The following is a 26723-nucleotide window of genomic DNA, read 5'->3' on the forward strand; positions in this document are numbered from 1 at the left end:
AAAGAAAGTCTTTTAAGGCTCTTAAGTACTTCAAAAGCATTTGACGGTACTTTCGTTAAATTATTACCTTCTAGATACAAAGAATCTAGGTTTCCAAGATGTTGAAAGCCTAAGTCTGATATCCTCAAAATTCTATTGTTTGATAAATCAAGTATCCGAAGAGCAATCATGCCAAAAAAGGTACCACTCCCCAGGATAGTGAGGCAATTCTTTTGTAGATTTAAGTACTGTACTGAAACTAAATCATTAAATACTCCTCTTGGAACAAAAGCTACTTGATTAGACTGTAAATACAGAGTACGAAGACTGGAAAGTCCCTCAAATATTCCAGGATCCAAGCGCTTTATAAAATTATTATTTAGATATAGAAAATATAGATGCCTCAGCTGAACAAAGGCTTTTGGATATACATACGCAATGCGAGAATTATCCAAATACAATGCTACAAGAGAATGAAGTCCTGTTAATTCACCCTCATTAATGTGAGATATATTGTTTCCAGTCAGATACAGAAAAACTGTACTTTCAGGAAAATTCTTAGGAATACTTGAAAGGCCTATGTTACGGCAGTTAATATGTCTCCCAGTGCAGAGCTGGCAAACAGACGAACATCCAAGAATCTCTTTATGTAATAAGAATAGAAGATAACAGGTAACAAGCAGAAAAAGTCGTAGGCAAGGCAGAGAAAAATGTAATCCACACATAGCCCTGTTCTTGGTTTTTCTGTTCATATCAGAATTGGCTATAAAAAAAGAAGGTAAAACTTTAAATCATCAATAAGTTCTCAAAATTATAGTGCTACATATAATACTAAAAATTCTGTATTCTTTTATTTTTATTAGTATCAGCCAACAATACTAACTATTATCAACTGTACTATGGTGATAGCGTAATATATGAGCTTGGAAGGTGTTCTAGGATTAAAACCTCCAGGCCATTAATCCACTGCTTGACAAAATGATAATTCAAATTTAATGAACTACAAAACAGTATGTTTGCTAAAGCTCATCTAAAACATTACAACTGACAATAACAAAAGTGACAAATGATGAGGTAGGGATAATGGTCTTTGGATATAATATGTCCCTTTACCAAATTAAATTTAGTATCAATTAAATATTATAATTTATGAAAATACAAACTCACTACAAGCAATTAAACTCTGAACTATAGCTTTTCACAAAAGCAAATTATTTTCCATTTCAGTTAAAAGTTTATATGTAAATAAATCATCTTACCGAAACCAGGAAATTCATATTATTGACACTCGGCTGATTCGAGTAAAGGTTTTCTTTCTAAATCTGAAGAGCGACATTTCTAAACTCCATTTCTTTCTGTGGCACTGTTGACCTCCACCCCTCCACCTTTTTTTTTCCTCTTTTTTTTTTTTTTTTGAAGTCACAGTTTGCTCAGGAAACACCACTCTTCACATTGGTTCCTCCACAGTCAGTGTGTAAAACAGGGGTTGCCATGGATACAGGAAACTGAGAGACAGGAAGTAATTTTATCTGTGTTTCCAAAGTATTGTTGAAAGGAAATCTCAGGAACTTATTTTTTTCAGAAAGCAGTTAATTTGTGTTTTCCTAACACATATACCTAAACATCTGATAATTTAAAAAATAAGTATTTTAAAAGGAAATGTGAAAATTTTAAATATTCAGAAAGAACAAACTGTAGCCATCAGCAACAGATAAATATTGAATAGAAAAAGGTGAAATAAAAGATAGAATAATGTAATTTTGGTTAATTTTTTTCAAATGCATATAGTATTTACATTTCTTTGAATACATATTACAAACTTTAACTTTGTTTTAGTCCTTAAAAAAAAAAGGAGCAAAAACAAGAAATTTAGAATGGTGAACACAAATGTTGTTCACTAACCTCTCTGCTCTTCCTTTTTAACTTTTTTTTTTTTTTTAATTTATTTATTTGACAGTGAGAGATCTCAAGTAGGCAGAGAGGCAGGCAGAGAGAGAGAAAGAAGCAGCCTCCCTGCTGAGCAGAAAGCCCTATGCGGGGACTCGATCCCAGGACCCTGGGATCATGACCCGAGCCGAAGGCAGAGGCTTTAACCCACTGAGCCACACAGGCGCCCCCCCTTTTTATCTTTTTAAAGAGATTTTTGGATACAAAAAATATTGAATATCACCAACTAGCACCTTAATTTATTAAGGTATATGCCTTGCATTGTAAAATGATAGAAAGTTGCACACCAAATTACTGGCAAAGGTTACCTTTGGCAAGAAAAGCTGGGGAGAGTGAAAGGGACACTTGAACTACTTTTCAACATGTATACATCTGTGAAATAGTATGAATCTATTAAATAAAAATCTGTGTATACTGTAATATTTTAGGGTAATGATTTAAAGAGTTAACTATAAACTGCTTATATTATATATTGTTAGTCATTATTTTTCAAAAAAGCTCAATGTTTAGGCTTTCTAATTCTGACTTTGATTATTATTACTAATACTCTGATAATACACTTAAAATACCAGTAATGATATATCTATAATTGTATAGTAACTCCCTCGTTATTAAAGCATCTTTTCCATCAAGATAACAATTATTTCAGATAATATGAATTATTTCCCTATTAAATATTTGTTAAAGTACCCACCACTTTCTATGACAATAAAAAATCAGAGGTGCATACTAGGTAACAGATCTTTTATCAAAATGATTTATAATTTTCACAACTATCCTTTGTGGCCAACAACTGTTGTTGCTACTGAATGAAGAAATTGGTAAATTACCACCAAAAAAACCCCATATCAGATAAATGACATGAATTAGAGGTAAAGATGGAATAAGAGCTAGGTTTCTCAAGTCCCTTTTGTGTTTAGTGTTTTCACTTACATCAAACAGTGAAGGATTTTTCAATTGTGTCATACAGTTTAGAGTTATGATGGGGTTCTGGACCCCATATCCCAAAATATGGCACTGTGGCATAGAGAATACTCAAATCTGAAGGAATCTGAGAAAAAGGCAGAAGTGTGAAGGACTCTCTCTGATCCCTTCCCTACCTCCAGCCACACCCTCATACTACTTGCCCTTAACTCCTGAATGAGGTCATAAAAACTTCATGTGAGAGGTGCCCTCAACTATAGTGGGAGAAAAGGAGCATCTTTATCTCTGAAGACAAAGAGACTCTGAGAAGAATCCAAACAAAGAGGCTTGCAAAATTTCCCTGTTTGCTAAACTTAACTCATACCCTGTGCCCTACCCTCTCTTTCCACGACTTTCCACTCTGCCTCAAAACTAGCATAAAAACACACAGGTTTGGGACATGTGGGTGGCTCAGTCAGTGAAGCATCTGCCTCTGCCTCAGGTCATGGCAAAGGGTCCTGGGATCACGTCCTGCATGGGGCTCCCTGCTCAGTGGGGAATCTGCTTCACCCTCTGCTATTCCTCCCACCCACCCTACCTCACTTGTGCTCTCTTCTGCATGCTCTCTCTCTCTCAAATAAATAAATAAAATCTTTAAACACACACACACACACACACACACACACACACACACACGTGTTTACAATCCTCTTTGGGTCTTCAGTTCCTTATGAGGGCTCCCATGTCATATAAAACTTAACATTAAATATATATGCTTTTCCCCCTGTTAATCTTGACTTTGTCAGTTTAATTTTCAGACCCACTCAGGGACCCTGAAAAAGTCAAGGAAAATTTTTTCCTCCTCTAGAGTTTAGAAGAACTCATCGACATCAAAATAAAATTTAGAGTAAAAACTACAAAGTGATAAGATTGGAACATTAATAAATCTTGTCCTCCATTCCAGAAATATCCAAAGCACAGAAAATATTTATTCTTATTAGACTTGAAAATAAAGTTTTTAGTAAACTACACTAGATAAAAGTGACTGAATAAAATAAATTTTGTCTTTCTCCTATTGTAAAAGCTGAGGTAAACTAAAGCATTTACAACAAACAATAAATCTAAACCCAGTATCCAGAATGACAAAGTTTATTAGCCTTTCTGTTCACAGGGTTCAAAGGGTTGCTGCTGTTACAGAGAGAGATCACTACTATAGAAGAAAACAGAAATCAAGGCCTTAAAAAAGGGTGATACAGGAACAGAATTCAGAGACTTACTGGCTATGAGCACATCACTGATTAGTGGTACAACTGGCCACTTAAGTTTTAGATTAGAACTCAAGTTTCTCAACTTCCTGCTGCACTGACTGGAAGGTATATGTCCCCATGCTTTAATTACTAACAGCCAAATCACATTATTTAGGTAATTTAAAACCATCTCATTATTACCTTGTCAATTCCCTAAAATGTTTGGTGAAATCTTCATATGATCTCCAAGAACAATAATGTTCCCCAATCTGAACTGTGACATTTTCATTTTGCTCTAGAGTAACACATCAAAATGGTTCCTCAGATTCCTTTTCTGATTCCCCCTAATTTTCATTAGAACAATTTCTGAACCTGACAGCCTCCTAAAAGAGCCTCCTCATTTTTTCCCCTAGGAAACTGACTCGTTGAATTATTTTTTTCTCTCTCTTCTTATGGAACCTTCATTAACACTGCCTTCAAATAATCTCATAGTTCAAATAGTTCAAATCCATTTTCTTTTCCATTCAGAAATTTCACAAGTAAGAAAATGAATAAATCAAACAATTATTCTATTACCACCTTTTAAATATATACCTCCTATATTATTTAGATATACAGCATCTACATATAAACCTACCAAGATGGGTTTATATAGAAAGAATAGTTTACAATAGTGCTTACTGATCTTACGGATTTTAAAAGACCTCAAAATCAAGAGAATCAGAATCTGAAATGGTGTTTACAATTAAAAATATTCTGGTAACAATAAAAAATATTATTTTGCTCAATGTAGGAAGAAGTTTTAATGAAGAGCAGTATCTCAATACAGATAATCAGCTGCAAGGGAAAAGAACAGTAACTACACAGTGGAGCAATCAAACATCTTCATGAGAATTAATATCATTAATGCAAAACAGGTGGACACGATGTGCCAGTGGATGTGGTATTTCAGGAAGGACAGCATCAATCACTTAGGTAATATTCTAACCGAGGATGCGTAACTACAATCTAATCAATAGAAATCATCAGACACATCACAAATGAGGAATATTCTATTCTGGGAAGGGAAAGGGAGGGAGGGAAACAAAGAAAAGGGCTGTATTCTTCAAAAATATTAGTCATAAGAAATAAAAACTCAGGAAATAAAAGAGACTAAAAGAGACTATAAAGACATGACAACTAAAGGCACTACCTAATCCTACACTGAAGCATTTAGGAGTAAAAGGCCATAATCTATTCAACTTACATGCAAATTATTCTGAAAATAAAGCAGCAAGTGTGTGTGTGTGTGTGTGTGTGTGTAATAAATGCATACACACAAAATGGACGGGGGGAGGGCACACACTAACAATGTCCAGAACATCATGCTCCTGAAACTAGAGATCGGTGGGGGAGACAGTTAACTTAAAAGCATTAGATACCCAAATGTCCTTCGAGGGCTAAGGTGATACATCCGTGCAATGGAATACTACTCAGCAAAAACAAAAACAAAAACATCAATATTCTAATGACACATATAACAGCTTGGCCAAATATAAAAAGCATTATGCTGCCTGAGAAAGCCAGTCTCAAAAAGTTATACACTGCTTGATTACATTTATATTATATCCTCAAACAGACACAACTACAGTGAAAGAAAACAGATGGGTGGGAGCCAGCAGTTGGGAGTCAGGGAGAATGGGATTCCCAAGGTATAGTACACAAGGGAGTGTCCTCAGGTGATGAAGCTACTCACCTGTGTTCTGACTGCGGTGCTGGTCGTGCAATCTACACGTATGAAAATTTATATTAATGTATAACCTCCCTTGAAGTCAATTTTACTCTATGTAAATTTAACAAGGTTTAAAAAGAGTCCTTATATTTTAAAATACAAATAAATATTTGTGGCTAAAAAATAAAATACATATGAAAAACTACTAGACCAAAACTTGTTTGATTTACAATCACAATCAGTTTTATAAAGGAAAAACAGAGTGTTCTGCAGCTACCAGAAAGCATGTCAATTCACAGTCTGTCAAGATTCTGAGGCACGAAAAAGCTGAGCACCTTCCAAAGAGAGAGAACGGCAAGCAAGGCTGGTAGAAACGACTGAGAGAGACCAGGATGGAATAGGGTTTAAGAGGTAAGGCAAACCCCGACTGGTTGTCCCATGGAGACCACGAACGGGTTTCGAACTAAAAGAGGAGTAAGATCATTTCTGCTTTTAAAACATGGCTGTCATCTTCTCTGTGGAATATGGCTTGGAGGAAAGAGCCGTTTAGGAGGCTAATGCGACAGCCTAGGAAGAGTAAGTGGAAGATACTGGAAATGGAGGGTATGGATTTGAGATATATTTAGAGGTGCAGTCAACAGCTTTGGTGATGGATTACATGTGAACAGCGAGACGTCACATTGCCAAAGACAATTTCCAAGTTTTTGACATGAATAATTGGGTGTTTGGAACTATCCAAGACTGAGAAGAGAACAATGCATTGGTAATTAAATATATCCAATTCAGGCATATTATTGCAAGTCTATGTGTGTCAAACACTGTGCTAGACTCGAAGGATACTAAAGATAAAATCTGTTCCCTGATTTCAAGGAACCCAAGGTGTTCTGTGAGAGAATAACTGTTCAGTCGACAAACTCATGATAATAATATCCTGACCATGCAGAGTATTCTATAAGCGAGTACCCTATGTCTGGTGTTAAGCAGAGAAAAAAAAAAAAATCTGTAAAACATTATCATCACCACAACCAGAATTTATTTACACTGAGCATACACCACTTCCTAAGCATTGTCCTAAGTACCATACATGCATTATGTCAACTTAATACACAGAACAATCCAACAGTGTAGCTCTATTTTATAGATGAGGGTAGAGATATGTTAAATACCTTGCTCAAGATCACACAGTGATTTCAGGAGCCAGAACTCAAATCTACACAGCGTGGTTCAGAGCTTAAACCGTATGCCTTTCACTATACGCCCTGGGCACATGGGTCCGACCTCCAAAAAACCCGGAGGTAAGATACATAAAAAGCACAAAAGCAGAGCAAGCAATACATGATAATGAATGTATGATGCAATCCAAAAATTTCAAGAAGGCAGAAATCACTTTTAGGCTGAGAAATTAGAAGGAGTTTGACAAATGAACAAATGGAAGACAAAAAATGTCCAAGGACGGCAAAGATTTCAGGTAAGGCAACAAAACCGGGGGCCCTTTTACCACCCAGAATTCCACCTGCTTTCTCCAGTTTCCCTTCAACCTATAGTCTCTACTCCAAATCTTTTTCCTGGATCTCTAATAAATCTGGGGATTTAAGGGCTCCACTGCTGATGAATGTTAACAAGAAGAGCACATGCTGCTGTTTCGCTGTACATTCTATGATTACGTTAAGTGTTTGGCAAATGCAAACTGAGGGTCAACTTTACACAACCACTCTGTACAGATGAGTCAATGGAAGCTTCTTCCAGGGCTTCCAGGAAATAACTGCCAGTTTCTCAAAGGTGAAAGAGAAGCAACAGGAGTAATGAATGAATAGGAATAATGAGCAGAGTGAGCACTGGCAGGCATGCAAAAGGTACCTGCATGCAACAGCTGCAGGGAGATAGTGTCTTTCTTCAAGTGTTGGTGCAGGTCACATATGGACTGTCTGAATGGGAGATAGCCTCGGAGTAAATGAGGGAGAGACTCAGGAAAGCCTAAATTGGTACCTTCACACACTTTGTCAAAATAACTGACAGCAATGGGACGCCTGGGTGGCTCAGTTGGTTAAGCGGATGCCTTCGGCTCAGGTCATGATCCCAGTGTCCTCGGATAGATTCCCACATCGGGCTCCTTGCTCAGCAGGGAGCCTGCTTCTCCCTCTGCCTCTGCCTGCCACTCTGCCTGTGCTCACTCTCTCTGACAAATAAATAAATAAAATCTTAAAAAAAAAAAAAACTGACAGCAGTAACATTAACAATAGCAGGTATTAATAGACAGTAGTATAGCAATATTAAAAGATTAATTAATATTCAATCATTCACCGTTTAATACTCTCATGCATTCAACACTCTAATGGCCATTGTATATACATTCTCCAATTTAGCCTCAAAATAACCCACAGAGGGGTGCCTGGGTGGCTCAGTCGATTAAGTGTCTGCCTTTGTCCTGGGATCGAGCCCTGCATCAGGCTCCCTGCTCAGTGGGGAGTCTGCTTCTCCCTCTCCCTCTACCACCCCCTGCTGGTTCTGTCTCTCCCACTCTTTCTCAAATAAATAAATAAAAACCTTAAAAAAATAATAATAATAACCCATAGGTACTGGCCAGTTTCATTACCTCACACAGGAAACATCAAAAAACCAAGAGCCAGAAAGGCAATGTCACATAAATAGTAACAAATGATGCAAAAGGATTTACTTAGTGTTTGTTGAATGTTTGAGGAATTTATTTATACTTTATTTGTATACCCTGTGCGTATTTTTTAATTGTAGCAATTCAGAACAATATAAATTGTCTTATCCATTATAGCAAATTGATTTTCAGAGAGACTGACTTCCCAAGTGTTAGAACAAAAAGATTATAATAAGAATGAGTGAATTTTTATTTAACTGCAAAGAAACCGAATTATATATTTGAAATTTTAAAAAAAGAACAAAAATGTAATTCCAAATCCCACAATCTCACACTACCTTTCTCAATTTATAAAAGTAGATTTAATGTTCAAATGACAACTGTAAATTTTAAAAATACACCCTTTTCAAAGTAAATACATCAAAATTCATTCCATACTTCTTTTTTGAGAAAGGATATTAACAGGCAGGTATGCAAAATTTATATATATAACTAACTGAACAGATTTAAAGTATGCCTAAAGTAAGTCCATTCAAAAAACTCCTAATTTGCAACAATACTACAAATCAGAGTAGCTACAAAAACTCTCCTTTTTAAGGCTGCTAAATGTGAAAATGTTTTATCGTGTATTAATATGACAAAACTGAAAAACTATCTGGGTACTACTTCAAGTAGTACTTTATACAGTGACCAAAAAGTATGCTATACTTTTTCCCAGGGCTGACAGACTGAGAGATCAAGTTAGCTTAATTTTTCAGGCACATTCTTTAGAAGTTCAGACAAATGTTATTTAGTTGGGAGAAAAAACAGCACACTATTACAGTATAAGTATATTAAATTCATTTTTCATTCATTCGTTAAACTTTCATTCATTCGTTAAACTACTAAGGTGTTAAGCATGCTGCTAAGAACAAAAGTTGGTTAATATTCGGTATATTAATCATGCCTCCTTATCTTTCCATATGCTGATGGTTTGACCAATGGGGCCTTTATGACCCTGGACAGACTGACCCTCCCAGGGTTACCCAATTCAGAGAGACAGTAAAAGACTGCCTTCCTGCATAAATTACACGAGCAAACCAACTGATCCAGAGCAAACCAACTGATCCAGAGCCCATATACGCAGCTACCTCTTTCATGAGGCTCTAACACTTGGGTCCACTATCCCCCTGCCTGTAACAGCAACGTGCAACAGTGCCTACACCCTACAGCCTACCAAAACTATTTAAACTAGCCAATCCTAAACCACCTGAACCTTGCTTTCCCATTCCTTCCCATGGAAACCATATTAAAAGCTCTTGCCCACACTATGCCCTCACTTCATGTGCAGACCAACCATGGTGTTTCCTTGTGGTTCTGTGTGATGTGGCATGCATACTCCTCTTGGGAACTGTGAATGACAAAATATCTTTCAATGGCAACTATCCCCTGATCTGATGGCCTCACCGTATCTGAGTAACAATCAAACCTGCATTTTAAAGCACTCAGGACCTACTAATGACACATTCATATTTAGTAATGTCTACTCAACAAATAAATGATTGAATAAGCAAAGACCAAATGCTGGCAACAAGGAGGAAAGCAAACATCAGATGAAAATTTAAAGACCTGAATCCTAGCATTTCCCATATGTGACAAGTTGGGCAGCAGCAAAATGGATTAAAATAACTTCCCCACAAGACTAGTAGATTATCTTTAACAGCATTGTTAGATGGAAACTAATCATTCCACAATTCACAGAGAATAAAACTGACTCTACCTTGAAGGCCTTGTCTTTCTAGGATGCATCTTCTATTCTCCATCCTTACTACTCTCAAGCCCTTACTCTGATGTCTTGAGCTGGGGGCAGGGGTGTGGTGAGAAAATGAAGACTACATAACAGTACATGCTTCCTTCTGGAAGTGATGAAAATGTTCTAAAATCAACTGTGGTGATGGCTACATGACTCTGTGAGTTTTCTAAATACTACTCAATTGTACACTTTATGTGGGTAAAATGTATGGTCTATGAATTACATCTCAAAAAAGCTGTTCCCAGACACGATGTTTCTAAAGCATTTTTCTTGTGAAAGACTAAAAAGAACTGAGAACCAATTTTTACTATAGGAAAGCTACTATAATCTGCAGTCAAAGATTTACAGATATAAGAAAATACTATACTAAAGAATACGTGACGTAGAAGTAAAAAATGCTCTCTACTGTAAGGGATGAAAATTAAAGTCTATCATGTTGTTTGTTTTTTTTTTAAATTTAAGTAATCTCTATACCCAACATGGGGCTGAAACCCTGAGATCAAGTCACATGCTCTTTTCTTTTGAATGAGCCAAACAGGTGCCCCAAAAGTCTACCATGTTAAATACTCATTTAAAAGCAGTCAGCTTAAACAAAGCATAACTCAGGTAAAACAACATGTCTACATTTTAAAAATTATAAACTTGTCTTTCATTTAACCATGTTTAAACTATACCAAAATATTACTCTTTGGAAACTGCTACCTTGATTCGACTAGTCTAACGTTTTAAAAGTTGTAAAAGGATTTATCTTAGAAACTATCTTAGAAATTTCTTAAATAATAATAAATTTCCAAATGTGGGTATTATATATACTAATTTTGAGATAAACAAGAAATATGTCCAATCCAAGCAGGTTTAGTAATTCTGACACTTCAGGAGTTTATTATAAAGACAGTTTCTTAAGTAGGTGATAATTCTGAATACAAAGTGCCATTCCTTAGAACATGTGTGGTTAACACACAATTTTACAATAAATAATGAATAGGTGTCAGATACTCAATATACCTGAAACTGTACTGAAGTAAAAATGAAGGCATGTACACACAGGGACTTTTACTTTTAGAACTCTGTACTACAGTAAATGGATGAATACATGAGAAAGGAAGAAAGGGATGAAATAAAAACAGCTAACCGCATCTATCCAGGCAGTCTGACCTTGCACACGTAAACTCACGTAATCTTTACAACTGTCCATTAGGAACACACATACATTTTAAAAACAAGGAAACTTAGCCACAGCTAATACAAGTAACACAGTCATCATCATCAGCAAGTCACCAGTGGCACTGGGATTTCAGAGTGGTTCTGAAGTCTAGAGTTTTTACCACATTTCTGAACAGAACTAGTGGATTAGGGTAAAGGAGAGTTTAATTGTTTCTCAAATGGTCATTCTTTAGAGCAGTGATTCTCAACTGGAGGTTAGAAGTTCTACTGGCATCTAAAGGGCAGAGGTGCTGCAGGTATGTTACAAGGCGCCAGATAGTTCCCCATAACAAATAATCATCTGGGGGCACCTGGGTGCCTCAGTCAGACTAAGTGTCTGACTCCTCTGATACCAGCGAAGATCATGATCTCAAGGTCCTGACATCAAGCCCCTTGTCCAGCTCCACACTGGGCGTGGAGCTTGCTTAAGATTCTCTCTCTCTCTGCTTCTCCTGCCCCCTCTTTAAAAAAGGGGCGCCTGGGTGGCTCAGTTGGTGGAGCATCCAACTCTTGATTTTGGCTCAGTTCATGATCTCTGGATCCTGGGATCAAGCCCCATGTTGGACTTTCTGCTCAGCAGGGAGTCTGCTTGAGGATTTCTCTCCTTTTCTCCCTCTATCCCTCCCCCTGGCTTGTGTGTAAGCACTCCCCCCCAAAAATCTTAGGAAAAACACCCAAAACCCAAATAATCATCTGTCCCTAAATATCACTAGTACTATATGTGAGAAACCATGCTTTAGAACAGTGTATTTCTGCATTTGAAAATCTGTTATAGTAAGAGAAGAAAACAACATTTCCCAATTTAGATGATTAAAAAAATCACCGTGAACATTATTTGTTCGATCTACTTATTTCAGGCAAAGAAAACGTTAAACTGCAATGTCTAAAAGAAATGCAGAAACAGAAAATTGCTATTACATGAGAGATTAACCAGGTATTATTACTGGGGACGCAGAAAGGGGAAAATTCTCCCAAACTCCAACAACTCTGTAGTTTAAGTAGAGGAAAAGTGATAAAACAATAAAGCTGTCCTAAAATCCCACATTACCTTTCACTAGAAATGTGAATATAAATATTTTTAAGTTCTATCATGGGCCAATGACTATGTGGGAAAATTATACAGCAATTTAGTTTTTTGTTTGCAGATCATTACATATTCTGTATCTATTGAAGTTTCTTTAGTCACTAAGCCGACTATAAAGTTCAGTAATTATTCTTTAGAATTCTATCACTACATTATTTAAGACTTTCTTGGTACCCTTAGGATGACAGGAATTCATTGGTGCTCATAAGATTTTTCTAATACTTACTTTATTTTTAAAAACAAGATCTGATCTTCCTATCACAACTATCTTCTCCCAAGTTTTCAATCTGAAATCTTCATGTTTAAGAGAATTCCAAGTCTTATTAAAGTTCTGCCCCTCAATTTAGACAGGATGACATGAGACACCTGCCCTGCCCCCCACCATGGTCTATTCCTGACTTTAAGAAATCTTGTATTTTCCTCAGAGAAGCTGACTATTTTGGCCACCTTAGTGTTTTTTGACCACACACTTACATAAAATAAAATATTAAAGCAAACAGTTGTCTCATAAAAAGTGTTAAACAAATGTGCTTTAGATACAATTAGATACCCTTCATTTAATGTGTGTCACTTCTAATTTACCTTCAGTAATTTCAGTACTTTATGTTAGAAAAAACCCTGACATGTTTTTCTAACCTTAATTTTTTTCCATTCATTAATTTATTCCACAAATGTTTACAGAGTGCTGGCTACTGCCAAAGGCCAGGTTCTTTAACACTTCAATTTTAAAGGTCTGAATAACCTCAATCACTATTTATCCATTAAGAAAAGGAAACAGCAATAAAATACTAGGAGCTAAAATTTGGTTTTCAAAAATAAAATGCCACTCAATTTCACAGTGAGGAAATGTACTGGTCTTGTGGGTGTTTACCTGCAAAAGAGCACCATTTTCGTAGTTAAAAAGAGCAAACCCTAGAATCAAGTTGCCCCAGGTCAAAATATACATAAATAGAACATACATGCCACACCCTAGACATGTTAGTTTACATTTTTAAGTTCTTTCTTTGCTCTATAAGAAGAATCATGCCTATATCTCAGAACTATATTAAAAACTGAATGAGATATAAATGTATTAAAATATAAAGACATACAGTACATGCTCAGTAATCAGAATCTATGATTATGGTATTAGGACAAAACAAGTACCTAAGTACTTAACTCAAACTATCATATTAGAAATAAATAATACCTACATTTTTAACAAGGATTTCTAAAGCTAACTGGATTTATTTCACTAATTAATCATTAGGAAAGATGTGTTCGGAAAGTTCCCAAAGACAAAACGATCTACTTTATTTTTCTCATACAAAATCAAGTCTTATGACCCGCTTTTATGCCTTTAAAATTAAAAGTACCAAAAAAAAAAAAAAATTCAAGCAGATACTGCAAAACTCCACAAAGATGGGTAAAAATAAAGAAAATCGATATTTGTGTCTAATGCCCAAAACAAAGCATTTTGCATTTGCTTTACAGAAATGAGAATTTTAACAAAGTTTGTAAACTATAATAAAATGACTTCATCAATGTAATAAGAAAAAAAGTACTTGCAAGCTTCTTTAAAGATAAAAAAAAAAAAAAACCAGATTATGTAACATTCTTTTGAATTATGAGAAAGATCCTTTTTATGAACTGCTATTGATATATTATTCATCTTATATTTAAAAATGACCTAAAAGAAGTCTAATAAAATCTGATTATTAAAAAATGAAAATTCAGACAAAGATTAAATTATTAAATGAATTTGACCAAGTTGAACTGTAGTGCCCACCACTCCCATTCACATCTTATTAGATCTAGACCAATACCTGCCCCAGCATTATCTACTAACAAAATGAGCATACATATACACAAAACAATACTGCCCAGCAACATGCAGCAATAACAATGGCAAAAAAAAGGTGATAATATTTTGATGTTTTAAAAAAATTCTAAAAAATATGTCCTCACCTATTATCAGATGGCAGAAGAGAGAGCAAAGCCAAAGCTGAAAGTTTTCTTCTTTCAGGCTGCGTAATGTTGTCCATGCGATCAACCCACATTTCAATCATATTTCCCAAAAGCTGGTCCATCTGAAAAAAGAGAAGAGGCATCTCACGATGTTTGAAATGCTAATTACTTGTGGATAAGTACTGTTAAAGGCTAAAACCTCATAAGGCATGGTTGAAGTTCAATTCCAACAAACCACAGAATTGGAATACAAGAAACTGGGACCAGCCTTGAGCTGGAAAGGAATAATTTGAGCAAAACCAGAAAATGACTCTAATTAATCTTGGGAACCAATTTATTCTGAGAACTAAACAGGCTGCTCAAAACCAATATATGGCCGATGGGTGGTTTTAGTAATTTTTTATTTACTAAATCACCAATGCAATACATTCTTCTGGTACTAAAAAAGTAAATGCATTTTTCAAAATTGTCAACTTGTACTTAGGTTATAGTTATTCAGTTAGATGATGAAATATTTAAATGTTTAAGGTGTAGTTTGTTGGACTGATTCATTGCTACTTTCAGAGGAAAGGGCAGGTTGCAATCTCAACCTGCAGAATTTCAAAGAAAAATAAACCAGTTTCTAAGACATTATATGCAATATTAAAAATAAATGAACATAAGGGGCACTTGGGTGGCTCAGTCAGTTAAATGTCTGCTTCCACTCGGGTCATGATCTCAGGGTCCTGAGATCGAGCCCTGCGTAGGGCTCACTGCTCAGTGGGAAGTCCAATTCTCCCTCTTGCTCTGGTCCTCCTGCTGATTACACACTCTCCCTCACACTCCCTCTCTCAAATAAATAAAAATCTTCAAAAAAAAAAAAAAAAAGAAATCAACGTAATGCAGAAGTAGAAAGTTTGCTGGTTAATTGTACCTATCAACCTTATTTAGGCTAAGGTGTCCAGTTGTATGGTTAAATACTAGTCTAGATGTTGCTGTGAAAACATTTTGTAAATATGATTAACATGTACAAAGAGGTGACTTTAAAGAAAAGAGATTACCCTAGATAATGTGAGGTTAGGCTTCATTCAATCAGGTGAATTTTGTCTTAAGACCAAAAATTAAGGTTTCCCAGAAAAGAAGAAATCTTGCCTCTAGACTGTAACATAGAAATCCTGTTTGAGTTTTCAGTGTCGCTAAAAACTTAAAACTTGCCAGTCCTCATAATCCTTAAAATAAGCCAATTCCTTAAAATCACTACCTTCCTACTTCCCCCCGCCCATTCTCTCCTCTCATTTTCTCTTGTCTTCGTGTGTGTGTGTGTGTGTGTGTGTGCGATGTATGTACACGCAAACACACACACACACACTATATTCTTTTTTTTCCTGGAGGACCCTGACTGATACACTGATAAACTTAGAATCTAGAAAGTAAAACACAACCAACTGTAGTGTTCATACAGACTGAATGTGAATCTCAGGGTTTGCCTCATAAACACTTGTCCACTTATATAAATGTCCACATTTTTAAAAACACATTTAATATCAAAATCTCTACCTCATGAATGTTGGTAACTTAAAGTCAATCTTAAGTTGTCATACTTTTCTACTTTTATGCCTCTACGTATTTTCCAAGAAATACTTCAACATTTTTTTTAAAAGTAATAAATAGTCAGGTGCCTGGGTAGCTCAGTTGGGTAAGTATGCCACTCTTGATTTCTGCCCAGGTCATGATCTCAGAGTCATGGGACTGAGCTCCATGCCATCACGGTCTTCACAGTCAGTGAGGACTTCCCTCCCTCTTCCTCTGCCCCTTCCCCTGCTCCCAGATGCATGCTCTCTCTATAAAGTAAATAAATAAATCTTAAAAAAATAAAAACAGTCAAGGGAACACTTGTTAATTCAAGATAGTTATTTATACTTGAGCTCTGCAAACTATGTCCTGCATCCTAAGATGCCACAATGAACTCACAGAATATTTACAATTATTCAGAGAAACACAGAAATATTGGTCAGATACTGCAAAAACTGTTCCTTATGGTGACTTCCTATCTTTACAAAGTATTACCTAGAAATCCAGGTAAAACAAAAAGTGAAGGTGGAGGACTCCAATCTGATTCTGAAGTTTGCGAATCTGAGTGGTGCTCACTAGGCACATGTATTTCATTAGTGAGTACTTGTAGATATTTAAGAATGAAATATATTATTCTTTCTTTAGACTTTTGTGTATTATTTTTCAATAACTACTAAGTTATTAGGACAAAAATATGTATTAAGCTATTTGGACCCAACCACTTAAAGGAACTGTTAGATATTTTTATTTCTTTTGGCCTATGAGCACTGTGAATATATTACAAACACACTAAGGGAACCACGAAACACAAACACTTGGTAACTTCTGATATATACCACGTGTCTTCAATTCATATTTCATTTGGAAACAAATGGTAGAGATGCTCTCCAGACTTACTGTAATTATTATCCAGTAAGCAAGATTTTAAAAAACAAACCACTATCCATTATAAAAGCAAATATCGAGTCATCATTAAAGTGTAATATAGTCAACCAAAGCTACAATAATGTACCTGGTTGAAATAAAGATTCAATCAGCACAGAAAGATATCTCTATTTTCCACTTTTATTTATAATTTATTTATCTCCTTCATTATAAAAATACTTAACAGCACAAAACAGTGAATTTGTGGGGACTTTAATTAAACAAGCAATTAGAACATAGGGATCAGCAAACCTTTTCCATAAAGGGACAGTTAAGTACATATTTAAGGTTCTGTGGGCCATATGTTCTCAGATGCAACTATTCAACTCCCAACATCAGTCATAAACAACAGATAAAAAAATGGACACGGATATGTTCCAGTACAAAATTTGGGGTAACTTTCATGTGTCAGAAAGTCCTATTATTTTTTCAACCAATAAGAAATATGAAAAATCATTCTTTATTCACAGATTTGATAAAAACAGGCAGCAGACAGGATATGGTCCATAGGCCATACATAGTCTGCTGACCCTGGGGAACACAATGAACAGACCCAGAACAAGGATAAAACAAAAAAGGTGTGTAGGGTATAAAATGTAAGGAGGTGCTCATTCTCACCACCTCACTTGTCTCACCCAAACCTGGCCCTGATAATAAATGCATAGTTCCCAATACTACAAGAACATCCAAAGAGACCTAACTAAAACTTAGGAGACTAAGGCAAAGTTACCCAGAGGAGTTAAGCTTTAAAGCAGAAGAAAACAAGATCAGGAATCAAGTTAAGGAAGGTGAGAGACTGGCAGGGAGTGCCTGAGGGACAGGGAGTGAAGAGCCTGTATGCAAGAGCTCTGGAGCAAGAAAAAACTGGAAAATGTTCTGTGTGCTGAATGGCTATCAATGAGCTCCAAAAGGAGGCTAGAAGAGGCTAAAGGAGTCACAAACCAGATTACAGTAAGCCTTGTAGGCAAACCTACATTAGAGAGGTCAGACTTACTCCTCAATCTAAAGAAATCTCAAAACTAAGGAGGTTTGCAACAGGGAAGTGATAAAATTCTATGTATGTATTAGAAAACTCAATATGGTTGCTCTGAAGTACACGTTCAGTAACATCTGAAATTCTAAATGGGACAAATGGAACAAATCTTTTGTACAAAGATAAACTCAAATTACTCAAATTATTACTCAAATTATTCAGCTACAAACATTTTTATTACATCTTTATAAGTAAGTTATTTACCCTGGAAGCATATAGACATTATGAAAACAATCTTATTACTGAAAATATGCATTTGCTGGACCCCCATGAAACCCCACTACAATGAAAATAAAGAAATATAAAAAACAAAGGAATAATCCCACAGTGTCTATAAAGAGGAGCAACTACATTAGGTAAAGACAACAACAGCGTTTGGAGGATGGTGGGTAGACGAAAATGTTAAGTGACTGGGCAGAACAGAAAAACCTGAAACCAAGCTGCCTGCCAAGGGAATAACAATCTAAGATAAACAGATCTGGTTCTCAGAACCCTGCAACCCCCATGCCACAAAGAAGGCAGATGGGAGGCACAGAACTCAAAACAGAAAAACTGAGAATCTATACAAGGAATAATTAGAATCTTGTAGATCCCCTTTCCCACTCCCACATAAAATCAGATGACTTAAATGAAAATCTAGATCCTGAATGCTGAGACACCCTCATTGGAAAAGCCCCTTCCCATCCTGCGTTCTGCAACACTTGTTTATACCAGAAGAGAAGCTATTCGTACAGGAGAAAAAGGGTAAAAAGGGACTACAAATACTTTGATTTTCTAGTAAATTTCCCCACAACAAACTACCATTCTTTAATACCCCAAGGTTCTAAGCTCTAAATTAGGTGATTAGTCTAAAAAGTTTTCATTATTCATTCAATATAAACAAGGAACGTTGAAAGACTGAATAACAAATGCTTAGAGGACAAACTGTTCTAACCCTGACTTGTGCAACGAGTACAGCTCTTCTCCCAAAGATAAAATATCACTCTTAATTTAACTTGGCTTACTCTACTATCTCATACTGTTTTCAAGGGTTGAGAAGAGAAATTTTTCTCTAAGATCGCTGCTTTCTTCAAAGCTCTCTAGATTTACTGGAACTCATTTCCCTATTTAATTCTTGCATATATTTTTGGCGTTCTTCATAACTGTGCTCAAAGTCATTAGTAGCCATTTGAACTAGAATAGTATTTTATTCACTTCATCTCTACACTCAATCATGATGGCTTGACATGTCAAGTTCTTTGAGGAAAAAAAGAATGTCCTCTTCATAATGAAAAATGAAGACAGAAAAGATAAAAAGTGTTCCATGAAAAGCCTGTGCTCTAAAGACGGATCAAAAGTAAGTCTGAACCAATGATAACAGCTCTTTTCCTCAATCTTTCACACTGCCAATGGGTTTCAACACTACCAGCAACAGCCACAGTTCATTATTTCTTTTTAATATGAAATTAACCCCAGTGGACGCTGCCTATGCATGGTGCTGATGATTGTACATTATGAATACATTTAAAAGCACTGAACCATATACTTAAAAATCGTTGAGGGTAAATTATATGTTATATATATTTTATCACACACACACACAAAAAAAACTAAAAAAAATGTAACATAGTAGATACCTCTTCTCTTCCCACAGTACACTGCTGAACATTATCTCTGACACAGCACTCATACTGTTATTGTGAAATTGCCCATTCAAGTACTTTCTCCCTGAAGGTTACTCTGAGCTTGTCAAAACAAGTGTCTCCAGTACATAGTGTAAAGTGCCTGTTCCAAGACAGATAGGAGGCAGTACACTGTGGTCACTGAGATATCAGGCTCCAAAGTTAGGTTGCTGGAGTATATAAAGCAATTCCATCATTTACTAGCTGTGTGAAATTGAGAAAGCCAGTAAAACTCTATAAGCCTCAGATTTCTCAAATGTGAGATGGAAATAAAAATACTATTATCTCAATGGGTTGTTGTGAGAAATTAATATAATACATGGCACTTATATTGTTGTTAAATATAGTTATTATTAAAATCACTCAACAAATTTTGAACTCAACTGAATAAATTCATTTAAGAGTTTAATATTACCCCATCACAGTTAAATTTAATAAAGGCAATGAAAAATCTTACCTATCTAATCATCTAAACAAAGGCAAGGATTTCTAATTAGATTATATCTAAATCTAATTCTAGAAAAACTTTGTACATTCTAAAATTTGCACTTCCCTGTTCTAGATTTCCTTGAAGTAGTCTTGTTTCTCAAACCAAAAGATTTTATAAATTGCCTCCATTCTAAAGACATCATTCAAGTACTTTCAACTTTCTATATCTTACAAATTTTTAAAGATTAAGGACTTAATACATAAAAAACAAATTTAATATAATGTATATAGTCTCAAGTAACCAACTCACTCAAAAACCTGTCTTATACTTACCCTGGTGGCTGGTTTCAGTTACAGTTTTTTAAAAATAAGCCTTTACTGAAAAAGTCACTTCCCATAATAATTATGATGGAAATGCATCATATGACACTACGAACAAGTTCAGTAAAGGAATGGAACAAAGACAGTAAATAATTTTATGTAAAGTATTTCTTTCCTTTTAAGTGTGAGTAAAAAAAAATTGCAACCATAAACAAATTAAAATTCCATCCTACGGTTAAGCAAAACAAAACTATTATGAATGAGAACTAATGTAAATTTCAATTGCCATTCAGAGATTCTTTTTTCCTTCTTCTTCAAAATTACAGGTACAATGTAAGTTATTAAAGTCTTAAAATACAAAATTTTAAAGATATACAAAATACAAAACAAGAGTTTTATAGAATTATTTCCCCAATTATTTCCAATCCTTATTGAAAAGACTGTCTTCAATTTAAGTAAACTGATTCTTACCTCCTGGTTAAATTTATGTGCCATCTCATTAAGAAGTGAAGAAAAAAAACTAGTGTTTTGTAGCAGGACTCGACCCATAACTCCAAGATACGTTGACATCACAACAGGGTATCTCTGTATAATTAAAATAGAGCATACATAAAATTATACCAAGGTATGAGTATAAACATGACTATGAACAATCATAGACATGGTAACAGTCAACAGGGATATAAAATAATATTCTCCTTCAAAATCACTTTAGGATATACTGCCAGTATTATCTGAGTTATAAATAACTTTCTAAATATATGCCATACAAGGTAACATATATGTGCTACATACGTGTGTGTGTGTGTGTGTGTGTGTGTATATATATATAAAATGTGGATTTTAAAGAAAAACACAAAGAATACTTACCAATCGCTTATTTACTTATAGTATTGTAAATACTCATATAATACATGGTTATGTGAATCCACTTAAGAGACTGACTTAGAAAATAATCGGTATTTTCATATATTCAATATGTACTATAATTAGCACTGTTCTTTCCCATTACTCTGCTTCAAATCTTTGTGGATGAATACACATGCATATAAGTGAGAGAGTTATTAAAAAAAAAAAAAAAAAAAGGCAGCAGCAGCAACTATAGTTTGTTGGAGAAAGAAAAAGCCAAACTGTATAACTACCCTGAAAACTACTTAATTTACTTCAAAATAATCCAATAGTAAGAAAAGTTTTCTTTTTATATCTAACAACAAAAAAAGAAATAATTTTCCAATGAAGAAGGAAAATTAAAAGTAGAACACTAGAATCCATTACTATTCTGAAAAGCTTAAGGAAAATCTTACCTCTCCTTCTATAATACCTCTGAAAACACAGGGTAGAATCGGTTGAAACATTTGTGGACCTAATACTGGGTTCACTTTAAGGGCATTTTCCACAACCTAAAAACAAAAAAGACTCATTGGTAACACTTTATAATCCAAGTCACTGCTTCATTATAATACAGGTAAAGAAAACAATGATTAAATATCACACACTAAATCTTAGAATACATACAAACATATGAGGTATCCAATATTCTAGCACTGGATACACTTTAACAAGAAAATCCACTAAAAATGGATTTGATATAAAATTTGATATGAGATGTATAATAGATAGAGCTATGCATCTCACAAAGAATTATAATTAATCACATCCTAATAACAGATATCATGTTCATTATTACATTTTCATTTTAAACAAATAACCCTTACAAAATGGTACACTAATACAACCAGCACAAAGCATTTCAAAAGTGTTGGCTTTCAAAAGTGAGGCAAAAATACGCAATGGGGATAAGTCTCTTCAACAAATGGTGTTTGGAAAACTCAATAGCTATATCCAAAAGAATGAAATTGAAGCCCTTCCTTAAACCATCGCAAAAAAAACCAAAAACAAAAACAAACAACCCTCAAAAGGGACTGAAGACCTAAATGTGATTCCTGAAACCATAAAATTCCTGGAAGAAAACATAGACAGTAATCTCTTAGACATCAGCTGCAGAAACATTTTTCGAGATAGTCTCCTTTGGCAAGGGAAACAAAAGTAAAATTCAACTATTGGAACTGCATGATCCCATCAACAATAACAAAAAGACAATCCAACTAATGGAAGAAGATATTTGCAAATAATGTATCTGATAAGGGATAGTATCTAAAACACATAAAGAATTTATACAACTCAACACAAAAAGACAAATCAAAACAAAACAACAAATAATCCTATTAAAAGTGAGCAGAGCACATGAATAGATTATTTTTCCAGAGAAGACATACATATATCCAACAGACACATAAAAAGATCATCAACATCACACATCAACAGGGAAATACAAATTAAAGTCACAATGAGCTCATCTCACACCCATCAGAATGGTTAAAATCAACAACGTAAGAAACAAGTGTTGGCAAGGATGTGGAGAAAAAGTAATCCTTATGCATTGTTGGCAGGAAAGCAAGCTGGCGCAACCTCTGTGGAAACCTGTATGGAGGTTCCTCAAAAAACGTAAAATTTGGGGCGCCTGGGTGGCTCAGTCAGTTAGGCCTCTGCCTTTAGCTCAGGTAATGGTCTCAAAAGTCCTGGGATTGAACCCTGCATCGGGCTCTCTGCTCAGCAGGGAGCCTGCTTCCCCCTCTCCCTGTACCTGCCTCTCTGCCTACTTGTGATCTCTGTCAAATAAATAAATAAATTCTTAAAAAAAAAAAAAACCTTAAAATTAGAAGTACCATATGATCCAGTAATTCCACTACTGGCTCTTTACCCAGAGAAAATGAAAACATTAATTTAAAAAGATATGTGCACCCTTATATTTACTGCAGCATTATTTACAATAGCCAAGATAAGGAAGCAACCCAAGTGTCTACCTATAGATGAAAAGATAAAGAACATGTCTCACACACACACACAGATACACGAATAGAATATTACTCAACCGTAAAAAAGAATGAAATCTTGCCATGTGCAACAACATAGATGGATCTAAAGGGTATAATGCTAAGTAAGTTACAGAAAAACAAATACTATATGATTTTTTTTTAATAGAGAAAAGTTAAGTTAGTAAAAACTATACTCACTGTCCAAAAGTCAATCTACCTGTAAGCTCATCAATAAGAGGAAAACAGCTCGCTGCATACATATTGCTTATATATTAAGTGAGAAATAATCTCATTTCATTTATAATACAATTATATAGGCTATCGATCATAAGCACTGATTGTCACAGGTGAAAATGCTTAAGGATGACGGAGAGTGCTTCTTTTTATAACAATGACAGGGTAAAATTCAAACAGAACGAGGTTTTTTATTTACTTTTGTTTCATTTTGTAGGAAGATAGGAAGGCAGTAGTCAGGAAGCAGCAATGAGGACCAAGGGGTATTTCATGCTTCCAGCCCCACTGTTAAGAGGGAAGGAATGAAAACAGACACCATATGAGACCGTTAAGCGCAAGTATTAATCTCAAGGCAGAGCCAAGTTGCCCTTAAAAGTTGTAGCAATGTTTCTCAAGGGTCGTTATCGACATTCTGAGTGGGGCAGGATTTATTGTTCAGGACTACTCCACGCATTGAGGGGCTTTTAGCGTTTTGGTCTCTGTTCATTATGTGCCAAGAGCATGCTCCAAGCATGATCACCATCAAATACAGCCTCCATGAATTCTGAAACATTCTGAAGGTAGGCAAATAGTACCCATGGATGACAGCATTCTCTAATTTTGAGCAGAGGTAAAGGGAATGTCTAAAGAAAAGTTAAAAATACAAAAACTTTTACAGTGGTCCAAGTATTATGCTATCCACTAAAAGATAAGAGGGTAAAAGTTACCACAGTTTGATTGGTTTTAACAACAGGAAATGAAATTCAGAAAATAATTAAATCTGACCTCAATAAAGTTTATTAAAAAAACAGATTTGGGGGGCGCCTGGGTGGCTCAGTGGGTTAAAGCCTCTGCCTTCAGCTCAAGTCACGATCCCAGGCTCCTGGGATCGAGCCCCGCATCGGGGCTCTCTGCTCACTGGGGAGCCTGCTTCCCTTCTCTCTCTGCCTGCCTCTCTGCCTACTTGTGATCTCTCTCTGTCAAATGAATAAATAAAATCTTAAAAAAAAAAGATTTGGAATAAAGATGGGGAAGATGTAGATAAGCTAGTAAATTAACTCTCAGAAGTTCATGTCATCACAAAGTCTCTATGGAAAATAAAGCCATCTGCTTTATTCCCTTCTGATACCCTACTGTAATTACAGTATAAGGATTTTAAAGAGAAGGGGAACAATTTTAAAAGGACCAAGGAATGAGAGATGAATAGTAGAAGGTATAAAGAAGAAATTCAAAAAGTAAACTGAACAGGTCACAGAGAGCTAACGCCTAAGGATGAAGTGGACAGGGTGGAGAAGCAACTTGATTTATGGCATCTCTGTCATCTCCCTACCTTTCATCAAAGCCCACAGAAATTAGGACCTCCTCTGGAAAAGAGGGAAATGAAAAAGCTAAAAATTAGACTGATCAAAAGTCTATTTAAGAAACAGTTTGCCAGATATTCCCAAAGCTGCGTATCTGGACAAGTGACCATCTGTCTTGATAGGAGAATACAGTGTATTATCTTTTAAGGGTCTAAAAGAATTTCCAGATTAAAGGGGCCCAGTAGTGCCCAGTACAATCAACTAGAATAAACCTACATCCAGGCACATCACTGTAAAATTTCAAGACACTAGAACAAGAGGAAGCTACAAGCCTGGGGAGGAGGAAGAAGGCAGGAGAGTCAGCATGGCTCTGGAAAAGACTTGAAAAAGTAATTTAAAGTAATAAAATACCCAATGGGTCAATGTGTCTAAACATACTGAGCAAAGATTACTGGCAAAGAATATAATGCATATAAGAAAATAATACTAAAAAAACGATTAACACCTAAGATTACATAAGTTTGTGCAGAAAAAGAGAAGCAATCACATATTTAGATCACTATGACTTTCAGAATATAAAATGACTTACAGTATCACTCAATACAAACCAGCTTCAGTATGCATTTTCTTTATATATAAAGATATAGTTATTATTGCAATCAAGGATCCACAAATATATCAGGGCTAAAATGGAATCTGTTCGAAAAGGTTAGGCACCATAGCTAGGGAAGATGAGGTTCTTTCTGAAAAATTATATAGGAAAATGCTATTATTAGACTTGGAGGCAGGGGCAGTGAAACAGAATCAAGACAAAATTCAGGCAGCAGAAGTGGTAAGATTTAGAAAACTAACTGAACACTTAACCAAAGGTAAAGAAGTTATAATGACTCCTAGTTTATATGTTTGGCCAATGGGTACAACTGTAGTCCCATGAGTAATAATGAGGTTTTGTTGTGGAGGTGACATGTGAGATAGGATTATTTACACACATGACACTTTACAGTCCACTTTCCAAGGAGGATATAGCAGTTTTGACTTAAAAGCCACAGAGTTGAAATTATGACTACTTCCACTGAAGAAGGCTCCTCTGTAACCTAGAATCAAAATCCTTCTAGGCATTTTGATCAGCAACCAGTGCTTTCTATTCTAAACACAATTTTTAAAAATGTCTAATGATTTCAGTGTTAATAAACAATTTTATATATTTCAAGTGAAATGTATGTACACCCAACATGGATAAGCAGCTCCCAGAAGCAAATAACTCTAAAGACAACTGATACGAAGATACTTAAAGTAAGGTAATTTTAATCATAACTTACTCTTCTTGGGAGGGGAATCATTATGTTCTCAGGGACTGTAGCTTGTTTGATGTGTTTTAATCTATTTAGTTTTATTCGGATGCTCAGACTATCCCATCATTAACCAAATGGGAGCTCCTTCAAATTGATTCCTGCATCCTTTTGACAGAATCCCACCTTCTCTTTCTTCTGGCACGAAGAGATCTCTCCAGTTATATCTTGAGTACCTCTTAACTGAACTCTGGACTTAAGCAGCAGGAAATAATATTTACAGACCACAATCTATGTTCTGGGATATTTATTGCCACTGGATGGACACTGCTTCTAGGTCTTTTACTTAGACAGCATTAGAGTATCTATTTTCTTTTCCTGTAAATTATATAACATAAATTCACCAAATTCAACTTACATTACAGCATTTTACATAAATTCGTTGATTTTATATTTCCATCCTTCTCTTAAACTGAAAACTCTCAGATTATAATAACATTAACTTGCTTCTAACATATATAACCTTCCACATAAATACTTATGGGTTCAAAATAACTATAGAAATAATTACTAATAACAATAACACTGCTGAATGCAATTTATAATCTCCTTGTGTTTCTTTTTGCTCTGTACCCCACCAGGGATCCACATGTAAAATAGTATGCACTAAAACTACTTGAAATATTCTTCTCCAATGGCTATGG

The 26723-nt window shown here is 35.3% G+C and overlaps 1 protein-coding gene across 4 annotated transcripts in view; it reads right to left on the reverse strand.

The window, feature by feature from the left end:
• Positions 1–26723, reverse strand: part of IPO11 (importin 11) — a 210335-nt gene that overhangs the window by 63379 nt on the left and 120233 nt on the right. For all 4 annotated transcript variants that reach the window (XM_032849849.1, XM_032849832.1, XM_032849839.1 and 1 more), the window contains 3 exons: positions 21645–21740; positions 20812–20925; positions 14422–14543 (listed from right to left, as the gene is read on the reverse strand). In XM_032849849.1, coding sequence (XP_032705740.1) covers positions 14422–14543; positions 20812–20925; positions 21645–21740 — 332 coding nt within the window. The remainder of the gene's footprint in view (positions 1–14421; positions 14544–20811; positions 20926–21644; positions 21741–26723) is intronic.

Source organism: Lontra canadensis, unplaced genomic scaffold (genome assembly GCF_010015895.1).
Source record: "Lontra canadensis isolate GAN:19392208 unplaced genomic scaffold, GSC_riverotter_1.0 scaffold4, whole genome shotgun sequence".
Classification (NCBI taxonomy): Eukaryota; Metazoa; Chordata; class Mammalia; order Carnivora; family Mustelidae; genus Lontra; species Lontra canadensis.